Here is a 26415-nt window from a genome sequence, read left to right on the forward strand (position 1 = left end):
CCGCGGCACCCGGGACACCGGCCCGGCGCCCCCCGGGCACGGCCGCGGCACCGCCCCGCCCCGCAGCACACCACGAGTGCCGCCGGGGGCCGCCCCCGCCGCCCGCCCCGGTTCCGGCCGCCGCCGCCCCTCCCTCGGCCGGCGGGTTCCGGGTGGCCGATGACGGCGGAGGCGCCGCCGCCGCTCTCGGTAGGTTCTGCGGGGCGAGCGGGACCCCGGGCAGGGCTCCCCTGGGCGTTCCCCGGGGGGGCCGAGCGAGCCCCCCGGAGCCTGTCCCGGCCCCGCTCGCCGCGGGGGTGCCCGGGGGGTAACGGGAGGGGTGCGGGGGCAACGGCCGGGGCGGCGGGGCCGGGCGAGCACCCCCGTCCCGCCGGGCGCGGCAGCCCTGGCCGTGGTCCTGCCGCCCGCACCGAGCCCCCGAGGAGCCGGCAGGTCGAGGTCGGGCCCCGCGTACCTGTGCGGGGCTTTAGCCCGGGCTGCCTCACCTGCGGGGGGTGAGCAGGTGGGGCCACAGCAGGGCTCGGAACCCTCAGAGGCGTTTGCAACCCGGGAATAGAAAGTAAGAGCATAACTGCGTTCCAGCGGGCTTTCGCCCCCTCGTCACAGGGTCGGTGTAGAGCCAGGCTGCCCCTTCCAGTGATGTGCAACCCCAGCTGTCCCTGATGGGGAAATGTCAAAGTTACGGGGCAGAATCTCACAGATCCCAGCATTAATGTGGTGAAGAACGTGAACAAATTCATGTTTGATAGAGAAATCAGAGCTGGAACATACTGGGAGAGGCCTTTGCTCTCTTCCAGGTCTCTTAATTGTTGTACTTGTAACTACTTTCTTTCTCCTTGTGTTTTAGAATACCGAAGAGTCATGGTTGATTTAAGCAGACAAACAAGGTTCAAACCTTGCCAGCTAGCTGAGTCTCTCAGAATTCATTGAACATGTAGCATTGACTAACTTATAAACTGTCAGTTTTGACGTAGCTGTTACTTAAAGAGTTTAATCCTATAGAAGCCTCATTTAAAAAAAAAAAAAGTGTTGTTCTTATTATGGAAAAGACTTCAGGATTTCTGAGGGGCTTTCTAAGAATTCTTGGGATAATTAAAACAATTCTGTCAGAAGAACATAGTCCTGAGATTTCCCAGCTCTATCTGAACATAGGACTAAACACTATCTCCTGCATCTGGAAAAAAAATGAAACTTTATTGGTAGGCCAGTTGTTTTTAGGGTAAATAGGTACACATTGTCTAAATATTGTTGGGTAAAAATCCTTCCTTCAAAGACAAACAGCTGCTCCATCCAAAACAGAACACGACTGTTGAAAGATTTGAATGACAAAATAAATCTTGTTTCAAGATTAGGAACAGGAAAAACAAGAAAAAAAAGTAGTAAAAGACAAACTCTTCAAATGATGCTGAAGCCATAAAAGAAAGCATTTTAGCACTGTATTTTATTTTTGTTTTCCTTATGGCAATCCTTGATAGCACTTAGGCCAAAGGCCACCTCCCAAAATGCACAACAGAAAACATTACAACTCTATGAATTTGGGTAAGTTGCAGACTTGTTATGGATAAGGCAAAACATTCAGCTTAAAAAGCTCACACTCTTCAGGTTATGCTAGGGGAAAATAATTTTAAATATCCATGTATTTAAATATAGATATGTTTCATGATTGTTTTGCCATATACATATTAAATATGAGATGTTTCATTCCTGATATGTCTTAGAAATAACTTGGGGGTAAAAAAAAACCAAAAAAACCTCAGGTGTTTTCTGAAAGGAGCGAATGCCAAAAGTTGTGAGTCAGCGCAGTTCACAGAAGCTGTTTGCTAAGCCACGCCTTTTGGGTTCCTCCCACACTCCAACTATACTACTAATGCTGGAAACTGAAAATGGCTCAGAAACCCAGCCCAGAGTGTGTGATTGCATATCTCCATTAGTGATGGAAAGGAAGATGGTGGGCACAGACCAGAGGAAATGTGTCATCATTGGAGTGTTCAAAAGCAATGCTGAGATATGATGTACTACCAGATATCCTCGTTTCTTTCCTTTTCAGGGGATCTTGGTCAAAAGGAGTTGTTTGGGTTGTTTCTTGTATTTGTAGAAGGTTCCTAGAGTGCAATATTTCAGAAAGAATATCTATTTTTGCAGCGTTGTGAGTGCATAGAGAGGGACAATTCTGAAAGAAGCAGTGCTGAGCAAAGCTTCTGCCTTTCCTTCACCCCCTTCTCTTCCCTTTTTCTTCAAAAAGCATGAAACTGGCTAAAGTCTTGTCTGCACATAATTGTGAACTCAATTGTTTTCTATGTACCAAACAGTCTCATAAGTACCCATTACAAATTATCACATAGTTGATGAATTATTCCAGTATTTGCACTCCAGTTAGAACAAACAATAGTTTTGCTCTTCATCTTACACTGTTTGTGGCATCACATTTGTTTTCTGAGCTGTTTTGGCAGGCACCCAGCTGCCTTCCCTTTCTGCACACTCCCTGCCTAGTTGATCTGTTTGTTTGTGTGACCCCTGCCCTGTTAAAATGTGGTACACAGCCAGGTTCTGCCTCTTTGCATCTGCAACCCCTCAGACTCAGCATAACCAGCATTTTGCTCTAATCTTGCATATTATCTTGTCAGGCTTTCAGCTGAAGCCTGGTTTAGATCCTAACCCTTGTTACTCCCTAGGGAGAAATGAAAATGTGGGAACCCTTGGGGCAGAGGTATTAAATTTCCTCCTAAGACCTTTAAGGGCCTAATGTATTTGGATCACAACCAGCACAACACACTGGTTGTTCTCTGTCAGGAAAAAACTATGATAAATATGGCCTGCAAGAAAGAGGACAGAGCTGCAACTGAGGGGCATCAGCAAACTTTGAGAGTGGACCAAGAGGAACTGCATAAATTTCAATATTAAAAGCAAAGTCATGCACCTGCATCAGAGTAACTCCATATACTGGAGATGAGCCTGGCTAGAAGTCAGCTTTGAAAGAAGAGAGCCTGGGGATCCTGAAGAGCAGCAAGTTGAATATGGCTCCTCCAACAGGGCCCAGCTTCACACTGGGCTGTGTTAGCAAGAGTGCAGCCAGCAAGTCATGTGAAATTATTATTTCCCACTCTATTCAGCACTTGTAAGCCCAGAAAATTTGAATACACCATGCCCGGCTTTGAGCTCTGTACTGAAAGAAAAACCTGAGGGTTCAGTGGAGGAACCACAGGGGGCAGGAGCACAGACAAGAAGATACAAGCACATGCAAGGCAAGAACACTGGGTTTGTTCAGTATAGGGAAGAAAAGGATAAGGGCAGAGCCAGTTGCCATTTTTTAAGCTAATGGGTACAGGAAAACAGAGCCAAACTCTCCTTTGTGCTGCATAGTGCCAAGAGTGAGAGGCAAGTGTCACAAATAGGAGGGAAAAAATCAGACGGGTAAAGAAGAAAACAAATCTTGTGGTTAAACAATCGGTTTTCTGATCGTTGGCAGGCACCCAGTTTGCACTTGACTAGACAAGGCTCTCATCATCCTGACCTGCTTTTGAAGGTTTCCCTGTTTTGAGCACAGATTGAACTAGAGACCTCCCAAGTTTCTTTCCAGCCTAAATTATTCCACGATTTTAAGAAAGCATGGGACCCCCACCAAGCTTGAGCCACCTGTCCATATGGCAGTAAGCTAAACAGATTTGGATACCCGACACCAGCAAGCTCTGGTTTATTTTGGGCACAGCTGATGCACAAGAAAATATCACTATCTGCGTAAAACACCTCTTTGTAGGGATGTAACTGACAGCCACGAGCTCTTGAATACAAAAATGTCTTGAGTTTCCATAGAAACTAACTTGGATAATCCTTCCTGCATCCAGCCATTTCTCTATAGTAGAGAATCAAGGCTGTCAGCACAACTTTACCAGAAAAGCACCCCCAAATCCACACATGCACCACACAATAGGAGCATCACTCTGTGACTGGGTGCTGGTCATAGAAGGGGTGAATACTTGGCTGGGCGTGTATCATACCATGTAACAGCCATAACAGACTTCAGCACTCTGAATCATCTACACTGAGTTTAAAGCACAGGATCAGTGCACAGACTGTGGCTCACCAGAAAATAAGAACTGTGTTAGCTATAATGGCAGCACAGAAACTCTGTGGTGTAACAACTGCTCTGCACTTAAACATTCAGGTAGGACAGACACCTCTACCACATCTCTTTTGCCATGCCATCAACTTTTCCCTTCCACGCTTCTAGCTGAGCTACTCCATTCCTGTACCTTTTGTTCGTAAAAGAAGGAGGATTTTCAGTGAGCACAAGAGCAGGCCAGCATAGCAGTTTCTCACTGTTTTGCCATTTGAATGATCAAGCTACAATCAATTCCCTAAATTCCTCCTGCCCAATGCCAAATTCCTCAGTCGTAAGCCACATACCTTTGCTGTGAAAGCCAGTATTCTGTTGTTAATTGGAGAGGGGATTTTGTTTTTAAAAAAATTAACCACAACTCTTTTAATAGGCAGTTAGGGTGTTATTTCAATTGAATACTCTGAAGCCTTTAATTTTTTTTCATGCCGGTAGTCTGCAGAAGCATGTTGTGGAAATGGAGTTTGAATACAAGACAATCCCACAAAGCCACTAACAAGTCACTGAGATACTGTAGCTTCCACTGTGTCCACAGCTTAATACCAGAGACCATTAGTGAGACAGTGAACTTTGTATATAATACAGGAAAGAGAAGGAAGTACCAGATTTCCTTCATAGTCCCTACATTGCAAGGCATGGCTGCCTTCTCTTCATTCCTGAATGGAATACAGACACAGAATATAGAAAATTTCAGTGTAGTGAAAAAGAGCAGTTTTGTTTTTCTAGGTACCCCTGAGGGTTTTGCTATTTATGGGGGATTTTTGTGTCTCTTTTAGTTTTTAACTCCTTGATTCAAAGTGACCAAACAGTGAAAGTCTTCCTACACTTGTCTATAGAAGTACACATACAATCACTGACCTCATTTGCCTCCTTCCTCTTTACATTCTGAGCACTCAGTTGTAATACTTTAAAGTTAATCCCTGCATTAACTCACATGCTCCAACAGACAAATGCAGACCAACATAACTGCAGGCTCAAATACCTTGTGCAGTCAACAAAGAAAATGTCTAGTCTGATTTTCTCTGCAGTTTCAAAATGGTTGGAACAAGGACTTGCCTTCCCCTGTTTCTGGAGACAGCAGCCCACAGCACACGAAACAACACTTGTTCTTTGCTACTGTTGAAGAAGCCCAGTGAACCCAAGGAATTCCTCATCTTTTCCATTCTGGGTTAGTCCTGCAGTCCTGCCACTGAATCCCACTGTTAACAGGTGACCAGTCCTAAGAAACTTGCACAAGAGGAGAGGGGAAAGAAAACATATTACTCAGATTTCTAGGAACTTGGCTTAGTCAAAGAGCTATAGTTTCTTAATAAGAGAAGTAAGAGGCCTCAAGAACATCCTTACAAGCAAGAAGCTGACAGTAGAGAGGCTCAGGATAGAGGGAACAAACCTGTTCTCTCTGCATTCTGAACTGCCCTTGCGTTACATTTAGGTATTTTGCATGTTTGTTTGTTTTAATAAAGATTAGGCAAAAAACAAATTTGAGGCGATAGGGTTAAGTTATTTTGGGCTCAAAATATATGGCATATTCAATACATTTCCTTGTAATTTTTAACACTGGTGGGCACTGACAATTCATAAGAGTTCCTAGATACTTTTACAGTCATTCCCTCCACCCAGCTGGTACATCACACATGAAGCATCACATTTCCACTTTTTGTACCACTAGATTTTTAGACAGCAACAAAGGCACAAAGCTCACAGGTCATGGTTAGACCACACAGTTTGAGAAGCAAGGTGCTGTGCTAACAGCAGTATCCCTCCCCAGAAAATTTGTAGTCAGCATTTAGAATTGTACTGAGAGAAATACACAAAACTGTCAGCTCACCAAGCACACTGCATTTAATTCAGAAAACTCAGACACCAAAACCAGCCCCCTCTTCTTTCAGAATTCACAGCACAACTCCCTAACCCTGCTTCAGCAGCCACTCTTTATAACTTGCTGCCGACAACCCCAGCCACTCCTTGTGCAGCATTTACAGAGCTGAGCACACTCAGCTGAGTGAATCTTGCTGGTCATCCCCCACAGCCACCTGATGGTCCCCTACCCTTCTTCGTCTTACAGCACTTTTCTGCCAGCTCCTAAAACTACCCAGGCTGGAGTTAAGAGGCTTTTCTTGGCTTCTGGCTCAGTGAGGACTTAACAACCTATGTCAGTCAGACACCATAGACTAATACCACAAATGCTCACCTTTAATTTGATAGCTTGTGAACAGTTCATTAAAATGAATGGAGTGAGAATTTTTCTAGAGCAGCCTGTTATCACTGGTTAAAACTATGACAATGGACATGTATACTTATTTATGAGCCTTGGAGCCCAGCTTAGGACAGTAGGGGAGTACATAAAACAGCACAGAAGTTCACTGAATAGCCACAGTGTGATTAAGAAACTTCACATATCCATGTACAATAAGAGCTTATGAGCGCTGGCAAATTTTAGACCACATACACTGTACCCACTCAGTAGTATGTAACACTTTTTCCACATCCAGCATCACTGACATTTGACCCACACATCCAAAACTGGTTAGTGGCAAATAACTGGATGACAAAATACTTACAGGTAGCTATAGAGAGTGGTGGGTTTCCATATCGTAGTGTCTCTGTGCTCCAGGCACACAAGACAGCTCTTGAGTTGATGTACATGCGTGAGTGACCACCCTGAGGGACATCCAGCTCACCAGGGACAGCCCAGGTACAACCCAGGGGCAGAACTCGAGAACAGGAAGTAGGGACTGACAAAATTCAGCAAGTAGAGTGTAGCAAAATATCTCTAGGCTCAGCTGTTGACTGGCCAAAAATCAGCTGTGGAGGATGGTTCAGCTGTACTCTCAGCCTCTGTGTTTGAACACTCTGGGCTCACCACAACTGTGCTGGAAGGGGAAGGGCTGGTTTGTTCAGCTACTGATGACACATGGTATAATTCGAGTTCATATCTACTAGAACTAGTAGTGAGATAAACTCCCTGCAGATCACCAAGACAGCCTCACTTGTCACTGAAATGCAGTGCAGATACTAATGCTCCTACAGGCTACAGAATCTCTGAATTATTTTTCTTATCTTTGTTGTATTTATTTATTTTATTTACTCTCTTTCATAATACCATTTGCTCTTCCTGGTTCCAGTTCCCATATTTTTAAGATAGGGTCCCTTCTGGGGCTTTACTTGCTGACAGCTTCATCCCCTTTCTGTTACTCTTTAAGATTATTTAGATACAGAATATATTCTGAATAGTAATTGTCTACAGTCATATTAATCAAAAGTAGATAAATGATTTGATGATTATACAGGTTTCTCACCCTCCCCTGCATGTCTCTCTCTCTCTCTGGAAAGTGCTTCCCCTACAATACACTTCTTTGCTAACACTTGCTATGGGGGTTCAGTGGCCCATGTAGTTTTATTCTCATTTATCTCTCCCCAGCCTCTCTTCCACCAATGTATGACACACTGCATGACACACTGTGAGATTGTATCAAAGGTCCTGCCATTTCCCCTATTCATGAAAAGGCTTTGAATTCAGAAATCAGTTCATTTGTTACTTTCACTTCTGCTTTTTGATACGATGGTTTTACTCTCATAGAGACTTCTTTTGATACAGCTCTCTAAGAAGAGGGAAAGATGTAACCTGTTTTGGAGCATTACCCACATTAAACCTCATTAATAGACTTAATCTGAATCAGTTCCTCTTTTGGACCGTATCTCACCTTACTTTGGTTTTGCTGCATTTATTTCCTTCTGGTGAAGTGGGAAATTACTGATCAACATCTTATAACACTCGCTGTTTCAGTTGCCCTTCTTACTACATTATCTCCCTTGCTTCAATCCATCACTCTTAGTATTCCCTGTGAGCAAATAAAATGATACAGTAATGTTTTGTCTGCTTTCATTTTATTTCTAGGAAAAGCATCAGCCTGTCATGAAAAACAATCCATTACTCATCTCTTCAGCTGATGATGGATAGTTTCCCCTGTATAATCGACCTGAGTGCTCCCCAGAAGGATGTCTCACCAGAGCTCCTATTCTGAGCTGCTGTCTTGGTTTTGCTGACAAAGAGCAGACAGGCATTAATACACTTTTAAAGGGATTTTTCCATCCCATTCACCAGGCAATAACACCTAGATAGCTAACCTTTTCTTTTGGACAGTGTAGGCTAACTTCCCTCAGGCAGCACAATAAACATTTTCATATTTCTTGTCATCCAGGTAGCTCTTTCCTCACTGCCCATACACCGAATACCTGCATCACTCTGAGAGATTTCCTATGCTGCACTTGCTGTCTGGGGCTGGCACAATTAAACAATGGTTCCATTTCTTCAGTGTTTGTTTGGATTTGCTGGGCTTGTTTTGCTTTTGCTTCCCTGACTGCTGATAATCCCTTGTGACTGTCCCTTGTGCCACTAAGCTATTTCCCAGGCTGCTGGAGGAGAGGCTCGTATAAATGTGTTAAGCAGCCATATCAGCTCAGTTACTTCCTTTTGCTAATTTGGGGTGTTTTTTGATGTGCTCTGACAACTGGATAGAGTCTATAAGCTCTAACTGCTACAACTTCTGACATTCCTCAAAGACAATGGAAAGGGTAAATTACAGGATGGTAGAAGAGGACTCATGAGATTTTGAGTGCTTAACCACAGACACGAAATACAATCACTTCCAGCCAGCTATTTACAGGTGTTTCCCCATGGACCATAGGGGACCTTCCCACTGTGTCAGTGGCAGCCCTAGAGAAAGGTACAGGATAGCCCTCCACATTGCCTGTGCTGGAGGAAATACCTTCTCTGCAGTTGTGCACGATAGCTTGAAGTTGTCACAATAGAGAAACTCACAGTATACTGAATTTCGTACAGTATTCTACAGAATTACAATTAGAAATGTGCTCAGCTACAGAAAATGGAAAAAGCAAAGACAGGGAGAGAGGAGAACTCTCTGATTCTGTGGTAAGATATCAAGAGAAAGATGGAAGGTGCGGTTTATATTGCAGCAAAGTTATCTGAGGATATAATTTGGAATTTGTCAAAAATTCAGTCTTTTTTAATTATAAATGATGCAAAAATGCAAAAGAAACAACAGGCTTTGGTAGTGGGTTGGGAAGTGAATCTTGCTAGGAAAAAAAATTATCCCCATGTGATACCTACTCTGACTCTTGGACTGAAAATCCAAGAGCCAGAATAGTTGTTTGAAAAACCACGTTCTGCCACTTTGGTGTGCCTACTTCCAGTATCATATTAGAGAATAATTTCTTCAGGGTAGAACTGTGTCTCCACTGACTGAAGAGTTGCTTTGATTTATTTTCTGTGACAGGCAGGGGTCAGGGGACCATTTGTAAGGCAAAAGGCACAAACCTTTGCTGATTCTGTTGTCTCACAGATTTCATTCTGCTGCAGCTGGTGGCTGAGCATTTCTGCCTGGGATGGCGGAGGACCAGGAGCTGACTCAGCCACACAAAGCTCAGCTCGAGCCCTCCCTCCAGCAGCGCACCAGCAACACGTACCGCAGTGCCGAGCACTCCCAGGCCCTGCTCAGTGGCCTGGTGTCTCTCCGGGACAGCAGCATCCTCTTCGATGTCGTCCTGGTAGTGGAGGAGAAACCCATTGAGGCTCATCGCATCCTCCTTGCTGCATCCTGCGACTATTTCAGGTACCCCTCAGTCCGGCAGGAACAAACACGTGTCTGAATGTTACTCAAACCTGCGGCACCCAAATCTGCTTCTGGATCTAAAATCAGACCCATACTATGGAGCTGAAAGTGCTTCAATATACTAACTATGGCTTTATTCATCTCTCTCTTATTTCTCTACAGAAGTAAAGCTCTTGTCCCTGCACACTGAGCTTACCTCCACTAAATTCACTGCCTGTGGTACTTGGAGGTTTATAAAGTTTATATCTGAACAGATGCTTTCTGCATAAGCGCACTCTAAGTGGCTTTTAACATATCCTTAGCATTGTAAGACTTTGCCCACTGTGGTGATCATTTCATAATACACAAAAAGTCACTGGTAGTGGGTCACTCTGTTATGTGCCCGTAGTGTGACTCCCTGCGCATTAAACCAGGCATTCCCCAGTCAATTTGGTGAGCAGTTTCTTGAACTGACGTTATTTCCATAGAGCAAAGAAACAAATCAAAGGCAATCCAGACAAATTCCAACTGGAGGAAGAACTGCTCTAGCTTAGAAAAAAATCCTACAGTCCCAAGTTCCTGTTTTAACTCTTCCTCCACACCCAGAGTATCTACCTTTGACCATTGACTATCCATATGTACTGGGTCTGTATTTAAGTCCTTCATGTCTGAACTGTAACTTTTAGGTGGCTCCTACTGTTTTCCTGCAGAATGAAGAGTTACTTTGGTAGGTCCTGAAGGCCTTTACTCTTTGTATCATTAGCTTAGAGAAGAGGTAATCCCACAGAAGTGTCTAGCTAGGTTTTAATCTTTCTGAATATTTTTTATGTTCCCAGGACAACATAAGATAAGCAAACTGAAGATAGCCTCAATGCAAATCTGCCATAGCATGTGCCATTATCTGTTTTGCAGAGGAATGTTTGCAGGAGGACTGAGAGAGATGGAACAAGAAGAAGTTCATATTCATGGCATCTCCTACAATGCAATGTGTAAAATCTTGAACTTCATTTACACTTCTGAGCTGGAACTCAGTGTGAACAGTGTACAGGAAACCTTAGCTGCAGCCTGTCAGCTTCAGGTGAGGTACGGGGAGATGGGACAAAAAAAAAGGCAAGAAACAAAAGCAACAATGAAAGAAACAGAAAATATGAATATCTAGTTAGATCTAGTTAGGGGATGAATAAGAGCATAGGTCTGGATAAGGATTTCTGGGATGCTGTAGCCACTGGAACTAACTGTGGAAGGGTAGGAACAATGAATGAGTATTGCACATCTCTTTTGTGCCAATGATTTCATTACTTGTAAATATCTGCCATTTCATCTAGAGGACTATTTTATATAGCATTCCCTTCCACTGCTCTCACTGAAGCTTATGAAAGCTTCCCTGGAACAGAATATCTCTGGCCTATGGTAAAGGACAGAAATTATTGCACTGCTCAGGGTCTTCCCCAGTTGAGTCCACAGGCACATAACCTGTCCTGACCCCTCGCTACAGGCAATCCTACCACTATGGTTTTTCACTAAGTGCAGAGTTCACATGCCTCTAGGATAAGTATTTTTCTCTAATTTCCCCTGCAGCTAACTGCTGCACAAGGCTTTGGTACTAAATCTTAAACTTTGCGGGTGCTTGCTTTGGTTGGTTTTTACACACTTGGCAGCACTTTGTTAGCAGAGAGGCTCCTGGACAGCAGTTATTTGCTTGCCAGTAATTCCTCCTGCCAGATACAACTTCAAATTGTATTCAGAAGACAATACTAAATATTCATTTTCCTTTCCAATGGCTTCCTGTGCTCTTGAGTGATATATTTGTTACAGATACAGTCTGTTATACAGTATGCCATAGGGCTCTGAAAGAACAAGTATGGAGTGACTGTAATCACCATGTCCTTCCATGTTCCTGGCTTCTTCCAGGCAGCCTAACAAAGCAGGCAGCCTGGCTGTCCAGTGTCCCACGGATCTTGGAAGACACATTGCTGCTGCACCTGAAGCCAAACTCATAGGCTTGCATTACAGTGTGGCTAGAAGTTCTGTGTTATGATCTTCTGTGTACCCACGCTGAGTTCTTTTTCTGTGCAGAAAGGTGAACAGGGTACCAGTGAACATGGTGATCAGACTGTGGGGAGAGCAGTCACCTTGAGGACAGTTTTCTTACAGTCATCCCAGGCTCCTGTCTTGTGTCTCCCAAGCGTGAGGCAGGTGGTGTCTGAAATGAAACATATCTCTCTCTTGCAGATTCCAGAAGTCATTAAGTTCTGTTGTGATTTCCTCATGTCCTGGGTAGACGAAGAGAACATCCTTGATGTGTACAAACTTGCTGACCACTATGACTTGAGGCATTTGAGTGATCAGCTGGACTCCTACATTTTGAAGAACTTCACAGCTTTCTCAAGGACACAAGTGTACCGACAGCTACCCTTGCAGAAAGTCTACTCCCTTCTCAGCAGCAACTGTTTGGAGGTTAACTATGAGTTTGAAGTTTATGATGGAGCACTTTTTTATCATTATTCTCCAGAACAACTGGAGGCAGATCAGGTCTCCCTGATGGAGCCCCTTAAGCTTCTTGAGACAGTTCGTTTTCCTCTGATGGAACCCCAGATTCTGCAAAGGCTTCACGACAAATTAAGTCCATGTCCTTTAAAAGATACAGTTGCAGATGCATTAATGTACCACAAGAATGAATGTCTTCAGCCAATGCTTCAGAGCTCCCAGACACAGCTGAGATCAGAGTTCCAGTGTGTAGTGGGATTTGGAGGGATGCATTCTACTCCATCCATTGTCCTCAGTGATCAAGCCAAGTATCTGAACCCCTTGTTGGGAGAGTGGAGGCACTTTACAGCTGCACTAGCCCCCAGAATGTCCAATCAAGGGATTGCTGTTCTCAATAATTTTGTATATTTAATTGGTGGAGACAACAATGTAAGTGGTTTTCGAGCAGAGTCAAGGTGTTGGAGGTAAGATAAGGATAATCCTGCTATTATTTTTATTGCCACCCTATTGCCTGTTTCTAAGTCAATAAGCCAATAGCACAGTCAGTACCCTTGCTGGCCAAAAGATTAGGAACTGAGCAGGAGCCTCACTGAAAGAAAACACAAGAAATGAGCCTCTAAGTAACAGAAAGCTTTCAGCAGTGCTTAAGAGACAAAGCCAAGCCTGGCAGGGTAGAGACAGCTACTCATTCAAGAGAATTATATGGGGGGAAGTATTAAAGCTTGTGGGAACCAGTTATGAACCTAGAACTCTGGGTTGTCTAGATGCTCTTGAACTAGGATTTTCTGGAAGTCCTCTATGTGTAGTTTTTGTCCCAGTGCAAAGGGATATAGCAACCAAACAGGAGTTTAAGAAAAATTCTATTACCAATAGATTTTCAAGAATCAGTGTGCACAATAGCAGCATTCCAGGGTCCTTTTATAGTAATTATTCTGTGACATGGAAAAGAGCAGGAGGAAGGATCAGATTTAGACCTTCATGCCTATTATATTGCAAAAACAGATAGAAACCCTGTTGTCTTTATATTGTGGTCATTTTTACTAGTTTTAGCTGGGTTGCTCTTATTTTATGGCATGCATAATTCCATTTCACAAATAGGTTTTTTTTGTAACTAAAATTACCAGACGAGATAGTTTGATCTGAAAGTGAATCATGAGGCTCACTTTGAGCAGCAGATATTTGGGGAAAAGAATCAAAGAACCCACTACATATTTATGCCCTTCCTGTACTCTTGAGGATCCAGATTTAGTCTCTGTGCTATTTTTGGATGCTTTTACCTTGTAGAATGGCTCTGTGCAAACAGAGACTTTGATATGTAACCTGACAGCAGTGTATAAGATAATGGAAAACATAGGCTTTTATAGCATGATTATGTCAGCTGAAATACATCTTCTAAAAATAGAATAAAACAACATTGCTAATAATAAAATGTTGACAATGCCAAATTTCACTGGGCTTCCAGCTGAGCTCAATTTCAGCCGAAGACAGTGCAGTAACCCACATCTGTGGTGCTGTCTGGTATTCCAGCAATGGTTCTGTGGCTGTTTGGGTAACTTCCTTTGATCCCATTCTCTTACAAGGTACGACCCACGGCACAACAGATGGTTCCAGATCCAGTCCCTGCAGCAAGAGCACGCTGACCTCAGTGTTTGTGTTGTGGACAATTATATATATGCTGTCGCAGGCCGAGATTACCATGAAGACCTGAGGGAAGTGGAGAGGTATGACCCTAAAAGCAACACTTGGGAATATGTGACACCTCTGAAGAAGGAGGTAAGGAGTGCATTGGCCACACGCACACTACTACAGTTCCCCAATTCCTGATTTAATCTTTTTAAATGCTTTTCTCATGTGTAACTTTAAATGTGCTGATATTCAGGTGGAAAACAGTAGCCTCTGTATATCAGATAAATGAGTTACAAGAAAATAACCATATACGTAAATTACATTTTCAGGTTAAATGCTTATTTTTTGTGTTTTCTTGTTAGTTTTGCCTTTACCCTTATTGTGTTAATCCTTAAAAGTATTTAAAATTGAACACATAACATGAAGGAGATTCCCATTTCTCCTGGGCAGGTAAACTATGAGCCACAGTAGTGCAAGCTCCTCACTTACAGTCCTGACAACATGATTTACTCCTGATCAGAAGAGATAATGCCCCAGTAAGAAGGAACTTATAGACCTCCTAGTTCCTGGACACAGAAGTGAGATTGGGTAACAAGTTCTGGAACTAGGATTATGAGCTAAATGAGTTCTAAATTCTAATGCTGCTAAAACCCACAAGAATTTCCATTTTCAGGTTAAAAGTGCTGCAAAGAAGCAAGATAGATAGACACAACTGCTTGATGAATCTTGGTTAGGGATAAAAACTAAAATCCTTTCAAGAAACTATGCTGATTTCTACTACACCTTTTAAAATTCTTGGGCCAAGTGACCAGCACAAATAATGCCTCTGAACTGAGAATCTCAGGACACCATAAAAATATAAATATTACTGTATTTCACAAATAATAAATGTGTATCGGTGCTGAAAATATAAAAAGCCTGAAGATTCAATTGAGTACTAATAAGTAGAATAACTTGCATTCCTGATAACACTGCTTGTATAAGAAAAATCACCAACAGAAAGGCATCCAAGTAGACTAGGGAGAAAATTTATAGTATGAATGATCTTCTAATCAAGGAACACTAAGGAAGGAAACCACTGCAGTTCTGGAAATTTTAGAAATTCCAGTGTATTTCATTCAGAAACTCTTATAACCTTATAGAAACTTATAATCACTTAGAAAGAACTGTCTGTAAGAAAATCCTTTCAGATTTTGATCTCTGAATAACTCAGGAATGATGTCACTCCCTTAATGTCTATTCCATACCTTGAAACTGGGAGAAATACCTCAGTCCAGACCTCCCCCTCTTGCTTTCCCACGTGGCGATCCAGGTGTACGCGCACGCGGGAGCGGCGCTGGATGGGAAGATGTACATCACCTGTGGGAGGAGAGGAGAGGACTATTTGAAGGAGCTGCAGTGCTACGACCCAAGGACTGACCGCTGGGAGGTTTTAGCAGATGGCCCAGTGAGACGAGCTTGGCACGGGATGGCTGCACTGCTGGGAAAGCTCTACGTGATCGGAGGGAGCAACAACGATTCCGGCTACAGACGGGATGTTCACCAGGTGAGAGCACGTCATTCCTGTGTCTGCCCTGGTGGGGCCTCTCTTCTGGATGCTGGCACTCTGGTGTAATGCCTTTCTCCTGCTAAGTGTGCAAATAAAACTGTCTGCCCAGCGACGGCTGCTGCACCAGCTCTCCCCCACTCAACTGCACAACTTGCAGTTTACTGTTTGCCTTGAACACATTGTCTCACCCACAAAGCATTAAAGCTCTAGCACTTGGAATTCTTTTCAGTTTTAAAATGTCTTTGATGGAAAACATTCATTGGCATGCACATACCCAGCAAGTAGCACATCAGATAAATGGACTTTGTATTGTCTTCTCACGTGCATTTTTTTCTAAGTTGAGGACTTATGAACTACCAGTGTGCACTTGCAGGACAGAGCTGTTGAGGATATGTTGGATGGCCATTGTATAATGCATTTGAATGTACAATACCTGAGGATAAGTGATGTCTGGAGAGATTCCCTTGAATCTTATTATAGCTTCTAGAACTGCTAGAGACTTGAAAAGAAGACACAAAAAGTAACTGCTCTTACACAGCCAGGGGAGATGGCAGAATTAAATCTAGCTGAAGAGTGTGTCTGAATGATAAAAAGGTGCTTACAAGTGAAAGCACTTATCCAAGTAGGTACCCAATGAAATCTAAAACTCTCCAACATATGGTGCAGAGACAGCTTAGCAGGTTTGTCATATTTGTATGTTCCAGCATCTTTTTTTCTTATGCAAGCAGGTGCATTATGTCTGGCCTTATATTAACACGTGTCTCCATCTCTTTCACTTTTGTGTGCATTTTTGGAATGACATACAGCTGTTGCTCCAGCAGCAGGGTCAGAACTTGTGACTCAAAGCTACGTGGCAACTGTGCACAATCTTCTGCTGAGTACTGTGCTTCTGCTACACAGTGATATGCTCTCTCCACACTCAACACACTGTCAAAAGATGGACGATATTCTTCCTAAATAGTTTGCCATATGGCCAGGCTCTGTCACTAGGATACAAGTTCAATTTTGGCTAATCTCTTTCCTTTTTTTTTCACAGGTTGCCTGCTATAAGCCAAGCACTGATCAGTGGACAAACATGTGTCCACTTCCTGCAGGACATGGAGAGCCAGGCATTGCCGTCCTGGACAACAGGATTTATGTCTTGGGAGGCCGATCCCACAACAGAGGAATCCGTATGGACTATGTCCACATCTACGATGCAGAGAGAGACTGTTGGGAGGAAGGACCCCAGCTGGAGGATGACATTTCTGGGATGGCTGCCTGTGTCCTCACTTTGCCCAGGGCTATTTTAATGGAGACAGAGAAATGGCTCTCAGAATGGCACGCAGACCGAATGAAGCATCACCTTGACTTTCCATCAGAAGTTATGAGCGTATCAGACTGGGAGGAATTTGACAATTCAAGTGAAGATTAGAAAACTCTAATATTTATTTTTTTGCCAGTGGATGAGGAATTTAAGGGTTGGAGAAAATACTTAAGAGATTTTATATGACTTTCTTATATACATAACTCAGTATTTAAAGGTTTTAAATATAAGTGTTGCGCACAAAATGCCATTCACAATCAATATCTACCCATCTGCAAGTGTTCTGCACAAAAATGCACTTACAGGCAGTACCTGCCCACCTGCCAGAAAGCAGCATTTTTAAAGTAACCACAGAACTGCCATTTCCCCCCAGTTGTAGAGAGGTTTTTTTGCCTTTGAAGGAGGCTTTTCTTAACCTTCAGCATGGACAGAAAAAAAGGCACAGAAGGCTCAGCTTGACTAGCTTCTTTCCTTCCAGCTTTTAGCTTGAAATAGCTTTTTGAGATTTTTTTTTCCCCTTTTTCTTTTTGGTAATAAATTTCCCAGCCAGCTTAGCACAGGAAGGTGACACCTGGTGTCCTCCTCCTGTGCCAGGTGTCAGACAGCTTGATTGGTTTTTAGCAAGATTGAACATACAGGAACAGGAACAGTAGCAAGAAAGTCTGAACCTTCATCTCATCTGGGCATGCAGCCATCCTTGTAACTGGGAGAGAGTCTAAGAACCGACACCCACTCCTGAACTTCTATACTGCAAGTTCTGTCAATGCAGTGGAAAGAAGATTTCTAGAAAAAAACTCTCTGCACAGAGTGTGGCAATCTCATCGTTCCACTGTCAGACACATTTGTTCTCAATCATAAATTAATAAATCCTTGTCAGAACTTTTTTAACTGCTGTCTCAGTTTTATTAACAGTGATGTGGAGGCTGAAAGCTAGAGAGCTTAATTAGATCCTATAGTACTACTGCAGTATCAGTGAAGTTACACCAGCCTGGGAGGTGGGCAATTTTTTCTTTCTTTTATTATATGCTTTAGAAGAGGATAAAGAGATCAGAGATTGGTTTGCCACAGCAAAAGAAAAAAATAATGAGATAACAAGAGGTATTGAAGATGACATTGGTCCAAGACCCTGCAGTAGTGAACTAATGCCAGGAGCTACAGCTGAGAAAGATAAGGCACAGTAAATCCTTCCTTCACCAGCCCTTAAAATAATTGGTTCCTGACTACCATCTTGTTTTATGATAGTTTAGAAGCTGATTTAAAGTCTGAACTAATGTGATCCCTGAATAGTGTGAGATCCTCTTGGAGGGGTGGGGAGTAATCAGTGCCACCAGAAAATTTTGACAAACTACCAAAAGCTTTTAAATCTTGTAGCAATAACAGGCTTGCAGAAGGGCAAAAGCAAAGTGACAATCAGAATGATTGTCAAGGGTCATCACATCACAACAAATACTGCACTTCAGTGCTACTTCAGAGACGTGGAGTGAGCTCCTGGTTACCCCATTACTTGGGGATATTCTGTTATGGAAACAAAGATGTTTTCAAAACGAACCTAGATGACTCTACATTAGTAAACTGGGCTTCTGGGAAAAGATTAAAGAGTATTTGCACACTTCTTTAAATAAGTTCAACAGGTTCTTTCTTGGTAAGAGAGGCTTTTGTTGGATTTTATTCTCCAGCACAGTCAATTTTCACCTCAGTTTCTGAACCGTTGCCAATTGGCAAGTAAAACAAAAGACCTGGTAACTGCAGGAAACCCTGTTTATGGGCATTTTCAGAAAACTCTTTTTTTGATAATGAACTCTGGACTGCACACAGAGTCTGAAAATACAGACTTTATTACACTGCAGTATTAGAGACTGATGAGTATTTCTGTTTTGCCTGAGGATGTGTAGGAATTAAATGTAGCCCTCAGATGTAAGGACATATCTAAGCCCAGGCAGCTAACTCAATGCAGTGCATTTTCCATTTTAACTAGCACTTCTTGACAGACAATGATACCCTATGTTATACAAAGTCATAGGGTTATTTATGTTGGGTATATAAAATGTTATTTGGCCTCTTCCACAATGAAAAAAGAAATAATCATTCTTTGTCTGACTCCTTTTCCTACATGTACCACTAGAGGGTATAACTTACTGTTACAAATAACCACGCTGAGTGGCTAATTCTTAGATTACATAGAATATAAGATGTTCATGAGTAATTAAGAAGCCAAAGAAATATTCTGAGAAAACTCTTTGGGGGGGGGGGGGGGCTCCAGCTTCTACCCTGTTACTCCTTCTGTGTTTGAATACTGATTTTTAGGTAGTCAGCTCATCTGTTATTCCATTTATCAGCGTATGCAATTTTGTGATTGCATTATTCATTAATGTTGCAGTTGGGTGCTGTGCAAAGCAAATCAATATAAGGCTAAGAATGCAGTTACAAGGAAATTACTTTTCCTTAAAGCAGATGATCACCTACCTTAGTGCTGCATTTTTTTTTTTTTTTTTTACTTACTGGTATAATATCCCTAAGCTACATGAACTAAACCTAAGACAGGTATTATTTGATGAAAACAAAACTTCTGTTGCTTTCACCCCGAAAATTTTACACCTGAGCATAATGGGACTGATGAAAGTTGCAGTATGCACTATCTTATTTGCATGTGCTTCATTTAGGTATAAAAACACAGAGTTTAGCTCAGCCCAGTTGATCCTAATCATTTAGCAGTAGCATTTTAGTCCAGCATGTAACTTTTCACACATAGGCTAAACAATAATAAAATTGCTTTGCTTTAAAATTGGCAATTTTTTACAGATTGATATACAGAGCTGTATTATTGATCAGTTTTCCTATCAAGAGTGATGCTTCAGGAGCTGAGCCTTCAAGAGCCCACTTGAGCTTTCTGTTACCTCAAGAAAAACATGTACTCATAGGGATTTTCAGCTGATTCTATATTTTTTTATTTATAAATTCTCTGATGTCCTAAATATGTCTATCTCGTATCTGACAGTAAAAAGCATTATTTTTTTTACAGTAAGCCCTCTGAGACAGTATAACACAAGACACTGTGGACAGATGGACAATGAACTAAGAAAGCTTTAGGTTATTTCTGGTCTGGAAGAGAACAATCAAACGGCTCTTCCAGAAGTGAGTGATCAAAATACCAACACTTAAACTGCTGATGCATTAGGAAGTCTAGAAGAAGAATAATTAGGTTTCTTGATGATCTATTTTCCTATTTCCTGCTAGCACAGAGGTAAAGCTGTACAGGCATATTTGCCAGATTTGTAATTAGTGGACTTGTATCCTGAAGTATTTCAGGCTTCCCCATTTGCAGAAGTGATTGTGATTGCTTCAGTTTTTGTTTCATAACTGCTTTCACTACTGTATTTCTTCTCCAGCTGTCTACCTCCAAATCCAACCTATTCTTTCCCATTTCCTCATAGTTTAAATTAGGGTTGTTAATTTTGCATTGCAAGTGTACCCAGTCGTTGATTTGAAACAAAATAAGGATTCTTATTCTATACCCTTGACAGAAATTTACTTCTCCTTTCTTAGAGATCAGCCACATGTACAATTTATTTGGCATTCAGCCCAACTGATGGGGTGCAAAACTGCTGGAGAAAGGAAGAAGGAACAGCTGGGCACAGGGAAAGAGGTACAGGAGCTTCTCAAGGGAATATTCTGCCAACTGAGTTTTTATTTCACCAGCAGCTGATGCCCTTTGAAAGCTCCCCAGCTCCTCCACTGTGCTCCAACTACGTGGCCATGCTTTGAAGGTGGAAGCTGCCAACAGGTAAAGTTAAAGAGCATAAATGTATTTATATGTAATAAAAAGGTAAAGTGGTACCAGACACTCATCCATTCTTCCTAAACTGAGATCAAACGTATAGCTACTAAGTAAGGTTCCCTAGCAATGGATGAAATATTTTTGCATAGATGTGGATTTTCAGATGTAATTATTCATCTCTGGGTCACTGCTTTGCCAGTGTTGCTGTACATGACTAACAGCTGTTGTTTTCCACCCAGGAGATGGCTATATTTCAGAAGCTGGTAAAATGATACCTGTACACATATTTAAGAGCTGATTTAAGATCCTTTTGTGTTAGTTGATGTTATGAGACTTTCCTGGATGATTTTGTCTAAAACGTAAGGATGACACTGGAAGAGTCTTCCATTTTAGATGATGTGAACTCTGCTAAACGTCTGCAGAGACACAGCCCATATGTTCCAATCCAGACACCTCAGATGGCACTAGTTGCCAATGCAGGAAGATGAACAAAGAGAAAAAAATGACTATGTTGTGACTGAGCTTTTGGAAAAGGAAGAGCGTGTAGGAAAGGCAGCAAAGCTGGAATAAGACTGGACAACGGTCCAGTTAGGCACTTCAAGACAGACATCTTAAGTCTATTTCTCCATTTTAACTGGGTTTTTTTTGCTTTCGCATGCTGCTTCATTTCACATTGCCAGCCCCGAAGCAAAACAAAAAGAAAACCAAAATCAAAAGCGCAAATTACACAAAGTCACAAGTCTGAGCTAAAAATCACACTACTTGCAAAGGTTTCTAGCACGAGCGGGGGAATTAGTGCGGTGTTTTTGCGGCGCCTCTTGCCCACTGCAGCTGCACACGGGCATTGGCACTGCCGGCCCTCCGGACCGTGAGTCAGACGGCGCGGAGGCCTCGGTGCCTGTGTGGGGTCACCGCGCCAACCTCCCTCTCAAATTCGAACAGCTCATCCCCACCAGGAGCCAAGTGCTGCCCCTGAGGCCTTTCCGGGGCTTCCTTCCTCCTCAGCGGCTGCGACACCATCTTCCCTCCCGCCCGAGCCAGACAGGGCTTTGACCCTGTTATCTGGGAACAAGGCTATAAAGAGGCAGGAAACGGCCTCTTAGAGCACGTAGGAAGTTATCTCGAGATCAGAGATGATTATCACAGCGGTCCGTTTTGTTCCTTTAAATTAAAAAAAAAAAAAAATTAACTAGTAAAAAGCCAAAACCTCAGGGGAAGCGATGTCTGTCTCCAAACCGCCTGGGGCCAGGGTGCTGGCACCACTCAGATCCAGGAGTGCGGAGGGGAGGGAAGCAAGAGCGACCCCGGAGGCAACAGCAGGGTGCCTCTGGGCACCGCGGCGAAGAAGGGAAAGCCTGGGACTGGGCGGCACCGAGGAGGGAGGATGTGCCAATTTTTGTGGGTGACCTGCGCCAAAGCGCCTCTGCAGCACCGAGGGAGCCGAGCCCTGCCCTGTGAAGGGCTGCGGTGGGCGCGGGGCCAGCCCTGCCTCACTCGGCGCACGTTCACTCACCCCGGCCAGGGGCGCGCCGGGAAGGTCTCAGCGCCTCCTGCCCGGGGAACTGTGGAAGGAGGGCTCTCCCTGTGCCCTGAACGCCAAGACGGGGCACCGGCACACCGAGCGCCCGTCCCGCCGCCACCGCCCTCAGCCCGGCCCCCGGGGCGGGCGCGGCCCCGGCGCTGCCGCCGCCATGGCGCGTGCGCGGGGCGGTGTCTGGGAGCGCTCCCGCCGCCCGGCGCCGCCGCCATTTTGGTGCTTGGCTCGCGAGGGGAGGGAACCCGCGGGAGGACGCGGCGCTTCTGCCTCCCCCGTCCCGTCCCGCCCCGCGCCGGCTCCGCTCGCCGCCTGCCCGTGCCACCCGCCGCTGGTCTTCGCCACCCCGCCTGGCCGGGCCCGCCGCAGGCCTGAGAGAGGCGGGAAGGATGCCCTGCACACCCCGCCGCTGAGGGAGACTCGGGGGCCCTGAGCGCCGCGTCTGGCCAGCCCCACCCCAGCCGCTCCTCGGCCCTCCGCCTCCGGCGGCGCGGAGCTTCCTTCTCCCTTTTTCCCTGGGTTTCCTCTCTCCTGGGCTGGGCACGAGCCGCTTTACCCCCTCGCCCCAGCCCGCGCCGCCTCCCAGGCCTCTCTGCCCAGGCCTTCCCTTCTCCGGGTCTCTTCCTCTGCCTGGGCCTTCGGGCTCCTCACCTTCCTTCCTCCCCTCCCTTCCCCTTCCCCGGCCGGAGCCATGTCCTCCGCCGCTCGTTTCGATTCGTCGGACCGCTCCAGCTGGTACGTGGGCCCGGTGTCCCGGGCGGAGGCGCAGACGCGGCTGCAGGGGCAGCGGCACGGCATGTTCCTGGTGCGGGACTCGTCCACCTGCCCGGGCGATTATGTCCTGTCGGTGTCCGAGAACTCCCGCGTTTCCCACTACATCATCAACTCCTTGCCCAACCGCCGCTTTAAGATCGGCGACCAGGAGTTCGAGCACCTGCCCGCCCTGCTGGAGTTTTACAAGATCCACTACCTGGACACCACCACCCTCATCGAGCCCGCACCCAGGTGAGTCCCGCCCTGCCCTGGCCCTCCCCACCGCCACCTTTGCTCCAGGTGGCACCAGGAGGCGAGACCTATAAAGGTGTCATAGTCCAGCCGAGTAGCTCCGGGATCCTGGCAGCAGGATATGTGTATTAAGGAAACATTTTTTTCTAACACTGGGCCGCCTTAACACTCTGGCTCTCACTGACCATTACGGGTCGTTCTTTCACTCAAATCACCCACATAACGCAACGGCCCTGTCCTTTCAGTACGTGTAGATGTGCAAAGGTACTATGTAACTCTGTACCACTGGCTATAATTGCCTTGCAAGAGGGTGTGGTCGTGCCAAAGCACGTCACCCTTTCTGTGTTACCCTGCTGGTATTGTCTTTCTGTTACAAGGATGGTTGAGAAGCTGGTTCGCCCGTCTTCTCAGGGATTGAAGTACAGCCTCAGAGCTTAATTTGCTGCCTGCCCCTGCATCCACACTGATTACAATAGAACAGGCCTTTATGTGATTAGGCTGCTTCACCCTGTTATGTCAGCATTAATACATTCTAGGACAGCATTTCCCAAACTCCTAGAGTGGCATTCCCACCCCAGAAAAATGTAAAGCATTTATTTCTCACAGTTTGGTTATGTCACTCTGTCTCTTCATCTGTATCTGCGTACTCTGAGAAATGCTGTTCTAGGAGGTTGGGAAAATGTGACTTGGCTGTGAGCTCCTTCTTTGTCCTGTTCCCAGCATGGGACATACCTGCAACCTGCATCAGTAAACTGCTTATCAAAAACCCTGGAAAATACTCCTTATTTCTAATTAATAAAGCCTTTCTCAGTATCTTATTTCAAAGCTTTGGGGTTTCCTGAATAGAATGAAGAGAAATAAAAACTAGAAAAATAGTGACAAAAAGAGAAATTCAGATTGGTTCACTTCTAAATTCTGCGTTTTAAAATCTTACAGTATTTTGCAGATTTGCAAGTTCTTAGGGGGGAAGAATAACTTTAAGGTTTATAATCACAATTTAACCTTGGCATAGACTAGTAGTTAATGACCATCAGTATCTTGTCAAAGGTTGACAGTAGCTTGTCAAGTTGAAAAGACTCAAGTGGTCAGAGGTCTTTCTGAGAAGCTATTAGGTGATGGGAAGGATGTGACAGAAAGCACTAGCTGTAAGAATTCTTTAATTGCTCACAAGTCTTCTAGGCAGTGACTGTGGCTAGAAAGATGGGGAGGTGAAAAAAAAAAAAATCACTTGAACCGTTGCAGGGATGTTTAACTGGAGCTGCCCACTGTTATGTGCATGCTTTCTTGTGGGCAGTTGGAAGGAAAAAGGTCTTACACCGAAGCAATCTTTATGCTTATCTCTGTTCTCTGAAAAAACTCAATCATTTATGACCATGGCTAACTTGGCTTTCTCAAAGCACTTGAAACTTGGAGCTGACTGCACTTGCTCACTTGGTATTTATTAGGAGTCCTAGGTCAAATGTTCTATGAACATTTTAGTACCACCTTATTTTCAAGGGTTCAGTTGCTTATTGTTCTCCCAGCACAGACAGATGGGACCCAACCTGCTGTGAACTGACAGGCTTTTTTATAAAGCTACAGATGAGATGGACTAGGTGGTTTTCCTTAGCATGATTCTTGTTAAAACTCTTTTTAGAAAAATCAGTGACGTGGTTGATGGTTTGAAATTCTGTACAAAGGAAACTTCCTGCTGCAAGAGGGAGGATGAGAGGTAGCATTTCCGGATTTCTTTTTATTTTATTTTTAGTTAATGGACTGGATTTAGAGTAGGACAGGTATGTGCTTCAGGACTGTTATGCTAATTCTTATTTCTTTGGCATTTTCATTGCACTCAAATGCTTGTGCTTTTGAAAGCTGTTCATTCTTTTAATGTCATAAAGTACAGCCTGAAAGGTGTTTTTTGCAGTAGAATTAAGCACTCTGTTGTACAGAGTACTTTTAGATCTCGTAGATGACATTTTAAACTTTTAAACAGTTGAAAATAGATTGTTTTAAACTTCCTATTTGTTTTGTGTCTCTAATAGTGAGCTCTGATCATCATTACAGATGTTCCTGAGCTCTTGCTTATGAGAATGACTGCTCCCCGTAGGGTTCCCTCTCTCCCCCCCTCTTTGTCTGCAGCAGGGTGTCTGAAAGATTGAATATCTTTTTGTTCAGGTCTTCTGGCATATCGTGCAAAAATCATAGGGATTTGACTTCCATCGTATTTTGGAAGTAGCAGAAGAGAATTGAAGTAGGCTAATGACATGCATTCTTGCTATCATAGCTTAGATAATAAGTATCTGCTGTGGCCTATATCCGTTAAGATTTCTGACATGCTTTGAATAAAATGTATAACATTTAGGATGGAAATACATTGCAGGGAAAATAGTCTCATTTGATGGCAAATCGAATATTATCACAGACAACAAAGTGACTGTATTTGACATTTGATGGACATAGTAATAAACAATTATGTGAACAAGTAAAGATAATACTATGGTTAATAAGGCAATGAAATATTTCTAGAAGGCTGGGGGTTTTTTTCCTTACTCCTTTCTTACCAGTGGATGCAAGTATTTTATACTATCTTTTATGAACATGTCATACTTTTGTTTTGTTTTTCCACTATGGTGCCTCAAGTCTGGTGTTTAGAGTTAGTAAAATCTCTAGAGGTGGATGCTGAAGTCAAAATTAAACTGAAATTATTTGGGTGACTAGGGGTGGGGGGCTCTTGGTGAGATTCACAGCTACATTTTTGTGGCCCTTCCACCCCAGTCATTCAAATGATTTTCATTTGTTTTTTCTCATGACTGCCACGACTTAAGCTGTAGAATTAACTTTACTCTGCTCAAAGGTCCTCACAACAATCCAGAAGGGGAAGATGAAGATTTTGCATTATTTCTCCCTGTTTTCTGCATCTGTGATAGATTTTTATGGGGTTTCTGGGGTAGCTAATTTGGGTATTTAAGTAATTACTTGAGAGCATGAGTTACTCATGAAATGCCTCACAGTGCTACCGAGCCAATACTTTCATTACAAAGCTGAATAAGTAATTCTCTAATTGATGCTCCTGCTGTAAAACCAGTACTTGGCTTTGTTACTGGAAACACAAAGCAGTAGCCATCGCTTTTACCAAGTCTTCTGTACACTTAGGTATCCAAGCCCACCCATGGGATCTGGATCTGCCCCTGCTATGTCCACTGCAGAAGAAAACGTGGAGTATGTTCGGACTCTCTATGACTTTCCTGGCAATGATGCCGAGGATCTTCCATTTAAAAAGGGCGAGATACTGGTAATTGTGGAGAAGCCAGAAGAACAGTGGTGGAGCGCCAGAAACAAGGATGGTCGGATTGGGATGATTCCCGTTCCTTACGTAGAAAAGCTAGTCAGATCTTCTATTGGGAAGCATGGCAACAGGAATTCCA

At 43.8% G+C, this 26415-nt stretch overlaps 2 protein-coding genes across 7 annotated transcripts in view; both read left to right on the forward strand.

The window, feature by feature from the left end:
- The first annotated feature begins 86 nt into the window (after positions 1-86).
- KLHL22 (kelch like family member 22) lies at positions 87-17582 on the forward strand. Of its 4 annotated transcripts, none has more exons than XM_027892065.1 (7): positions 87-189; positions 9478-9747; positions 10639-10804; positions 11959-12677; positions 13794-13986; positions 15152-15385; positions 16425-17582. In XM_027892065.1, the coding sequence occupies exons 2-7, from the start codon at positions 9521-9523 to the stop codon at positions 16800-16802; spliced, it is 1917 nt and encodes a 638-aa protein (XP_027747866.1). In that variant the 5' UTR covers positions 87-189; positions 9478-9520; the 3' UTR covers positions 16803-17582. The 4 variants fall into 4 exon arrangements, with proteins under 4 accessions (XP_027747866.1, XP_027747867.1, XP_027747868.1 ...); XM_027892066.1 differs by having other exon boundaries at positions 100-189; positions 9495-9747; XM_027892067.1 differs by lacking the exon at positions 87-189 and adding an exon at positions 493-559 and having other exon boundaries at positions 9495-9747.
- Positions 17583-22227: 4645 nt separating this feature from the next.
- Positions 22228-26415, forward strand: part of CRKL (CRK like proto-oncogene, adaptor protein) — a 17814-nt gene continuing 13626 nt past the window's right edge. The window contains exons 1-2 of one of the 3 annotated variants that reach the window (XM_027892041.1): positions 22228-23008; positions 26144-26375. In XM_027892041.1, coding sequence (XP_027747842.1) covers positions 22695-23008; positions 26144-26375 — 546 coding nt within the window. In that variant the 5' untranslated portion in view covers positions 22228-22694. The remainder of the gene's footprint in view (positions 23009-26143; positions 26376-26415) is intronic. The other 2 variants (XM_027892039.1, XM_027892040.1) reach the window with 2 other exon arrangements.

The sequence above is a fragment of the Empidonax traillii genome, unplaced genomic scaffold, assembly GCF_003031625.1.
Source record: "Empidonax traillii isolate 1590-97213 ecotype Southwest subspecies unplaced genomic scaffold, ASM303162v1 scaffold338:size1951571, whole genome shotgun sequence".
NCBI classification, from domain to species: Eukaryota; Metazoa; Chordata; class Aves; order Passeriformes; family Tyrannidae; genus Empidonax; species Empidonax traillii.

Excerpts from the sequence above, each read along its gene's own strand:
- KLHL22 (XM_027892065.1), top strand. The coding sequence starts at position 9,521 with ATGGCGGAGGACCAGGAGCTGACTCAGCCACACAAAGCTCAGCTCGAG. Across the intron at positions 10,805-11,958 it reads CTGCAGCCTGTCAGCTTCAG|ATTCCAGAAGTCATTAAGTT; the intron begins GTGAGGTACGGG and ends TCTCTCTTGCAG. Across the intron at positions 13,987-15,151 it reads TGACACCTCTGAAGAAGGAG|GTGTACGCGCACGCGGGAGC; the intron begins GTAAGGAGTGCA and ends GTGGCGATCCAG.